The sequence below is a fragment of the Limulus polyphemus genome, unplaced genomic scaffold, assembly GCF_000517525.1.
Source record: "Limulus polyphemus unplaced genomic scaffold, Limulus_polyphemus-2.1.2 Scaffold950, whole genome shotgun sequence".
In the NCBI taxonomy this organism is placed as follows: Eukaryota; Metazoa; Arthropoda; class Merostomata; order Xiphosura; family Limulidae; genus Limulus; species Limulus polyphemus.
In genome coordinates this window covers 304,248-307,443 of record NW_013666560.1, presented here as the reverse complement: position 1 = coordinate 307,443, position 3,196 = coordinate 304,248, and the positions used below count along the sequence as shown (strand labels likewise).

At 30.6% G+C, this 3,196-nt stretch overlaps 1 protein-coding gene across 2 annotated transcripts in view; it reads left to right on the top strand.

Moving 5' to 3' along the window:
* The window catches only part of LOC106461395 (cGMP-dependent protein kinase, isozyme 2 forms cD4/T1/T3A/T3B-like), a 75,335-nt gene that overhangs the window by 38,199 nt on the left and 33,940 nt on the right, over positions 1-3,196 (top strand). For both annotated transcript variants that reach the window (XM_013921213.2, XM_013921212.2), the window contains exons 2-3: positions 2,204-2,370; positions 2,948-3,061. In XM_013921213.2, coding sequence (XP_013776667.1) covers positions 2,204-2,370; positions 2,948-3,061 — 281 coding nt within the window. The remainder of the gene's footprint in view (positions 1-2,203; positions 2,371-2,947; positions 3,062-3,196) is intronic.

Sequence of the window (3,196 nt, the reverse complement as noted above, 5' to 3'; positions counted from 1 at the left end):
TTCTTCCTCTAACAGAATCTGACAATTTGAGAGAACCTTGAGTTCTAGGCATGTGTGCGGACCATTTTCATTTATATAGTGCTCTGTGAACACAAATTAGTTAGCATAAATCAGTTAAATGACGAAAAATTAGGTGTCTATTTACTTGTGACCACTCAGTGTATATGTATGTATAAGAGGCTAATGTTTGTCTCTCTCCAACACTCCTCCCGCAAGTTAAGTCTGATTTAACAAAGTTTCATTACTACAGAATGAGGCTTTAACGCTACAAATCTAGTTTCGATACCCGAATTGGGCGGAGCATAGGTGGTCCATTTTGCTTTTTGTTTACATCAAACAAAATTAGGGGCAGCTAGTGCAGGTAGCTCTTGTGTAACAGTTTTTGCGAAAATCTGGAACAATTTTTTTATGTAGATATGGTGATGTTAAAAGAATCCTCTTCAGTGTATTGTTTCTTTCACGAGTTGGTTTTTTTAATAGTACACAAAATTACAAGAACGTTTGCGACTAACGCGAATAGCAATATAGTATATGGCAAGTTTAAAGATTTTAATGTGGATGTTTTTCCAATGTAGTTAGTCAAAAGTTTCAAGTTTTAATTTTCACTATAGAAAAACTATTCGGTTGAGATGAACAGAATCACAACGTAAAGAATTAGTTTGATGACACTAATTGTTTACTGTAGAAAAGACCGCAAGACGTGGAAAAATAAACGCAAATTTCAAAACAAAAACTTTAATATTATTTGCAACGTTTCGGACAGAAGCCCTTCGTCAGTCAGTTTAAACCGTGTTACATAGAAAAAAGGCTTAGACAGAATCGTTTTAACACGGTTTAAACTGACTGACGAAGGGCTTCTGTCCGAAACGTTGCAAATAATATTAAAGTTTTTGTTATAGACGTGTGTTTTACCAGTTTTGAACACTTTTTTTTTTAATTGTTATACGGATTACATTGTTGAAATATATACTGCATATATACTGATAATGTATATTCCTCTAGCGTATAGATTTTTCATTACGTTATTGGTCTTTGCTAGATACGCTACGTTGTTTTAATTAACACTATCTCATAGAGCTATTTTAATCTTTCGAAGACGCTCTTGTATTTACAAGCTTGAAATATCATGAATGACTCACTTAAATATAAAAGCGAAGGAATAAGATTAATCTATTGATACTTACCATCTTTTGACATTTTGCCAAGAACTTGCCTTTTCTTTTTCTTTTTTTTTGAAAACGTTTTTTTATGCCAACGAGGTCCAATACCAGCTAATGTTTTAGTGACGTCATCTTCCTTAAATAACAGTAAAACATCCTAGCTAGACCGGATGACAGATTGTTTACTGGCTAGTAGATAAACACACGCTTGAATAAAACTTGTACAGACAAAACCGAAGAACGCGATGAAATCGTAGTGGGAACGTAATATTTGTCTAAATAATCATTCATAGAGAAACTACCTGTACAGAACATCAAGTTGAATGATCATAAACGATTCATACATAAGAAAATAAAACCAAAACCTGCCGTGTTCAAGACAAATAAGCAAAATAAAGAACATAGCCGAAACGAAATGCAAAAAAATGAATATATAGAAATAATGAAAATTGACAAAACGAATAAAATATACGACTCGTCACATTTTAGTCAAAATATAACTGAGTGTTTTTGAAAATTAGGGCCATTTTTATCTTTTTTCTTTTTAATTGTTTTTTTTTATTTTTGTTAATAATCCTCAAAACACTTCTTGCAAGTTTGTTTTGCTTACTTGTTCTGGTCTTATACCAGCCTTCTGGTATAGTTTAATACTGGTAATTTTAATAAAAATTACAAGTAACTCTTAAAATATCTAAATATTGATTTCCGCAAGCATAGATACTGTAGCTGCACTATTGTACCAACAATTTCTGCCGGCTTTTGTAAGTAGACATTGAATTATTTAAGTAGATTATTTTTCAAAGTGTATTTACACAATGTGTTACACTTGTTGACCTTACTTCTTCTGGACGTCTGCTGCTTCTTCGTCTTTCACTTTGAGGTCAATAAACTCATTAAAGAGTCCAAATTACCTCAAAACTGAAATATATTGAAGGAGAAAAATCTGTAAAAAGAATATATGTCAAAATATTTTCACTTTCTCCATTTTTTAAATTTAAAACTAACCATTTCATCCAGCATTTATATGATGATTTTTTTATTAGATCTAAAGAACTGATCAAACATGCTATTCTGGATAACGATTTCATGAAAAACCTAGAACCAGTACAGATCAGAGAGATTACAGACTGTATGTATCCTGTAGAGTATGCTCAAGATAGCCTCATCATCAAGGAGGGAGAAGTTGGATCAGTTGTCTTTGTCATGGAAGGTTAGAAGTTCTTTAAAAAATGTTTATAACTGTGAATTTTATAAAACTATATTAGTTACAAGATATAAAGAACTAAACAAATTTAGGGGGATTTAGTAAAAAAATATTCATAAAAGGTGTTTTTTTAAATAAAAATGTTGAAATTCAAATTTAAGCTATGTGTCAAATAACATGAACATACCATTAAAACTCGTATATTTTTTTATAATCTACTAAACAAAAGTACACCATTGTTAGTACAACAGCAGACCACTTGTAAGGTACATATTTGATGGTTATTAAAGTATATTTTTATTGTGTTACAATATTAAAGTTAATGAACTTACAACATTTTAACTTTCTTTTACCAAGGGATTTTATATTTGCAATTTTGGTTTTTTACTGAGAAATTTTAACAAGAAATAATTTAGAGGTTAAAAATATTTTATTGTTACTATTATCAACAATTATTTGTGTTTGCTGTTCTATCAGCAGGTTCAGCATGCATTCTTATCTTTTGCAAGTAGCATGTAGTTGTTGAAAAAACAAATACAAAAATTCTGTATATTAATTGTTTAAAGTTTTTGTTTTTTTCCAGAGGGTAAAGTGGAAGTTACAAAAGAAGGAAAGTTCCTCTGTTCTTTAGGACCTGGGAAGGTTTTTGGTGAATTAGCCATTTTGTACAACTGTACACGAACTGCAACGGTTAAAGGTAAAGAAAAACAGCTTTTTCCTTTGATATAACATAATTATCTTATGTCTGAAAATACTGATACCAGCAAGGGTAAGAAAAAAACAAAAACATAGGGTATTTAATTCCACTGGTTTGTCCATTAATATTGTTACA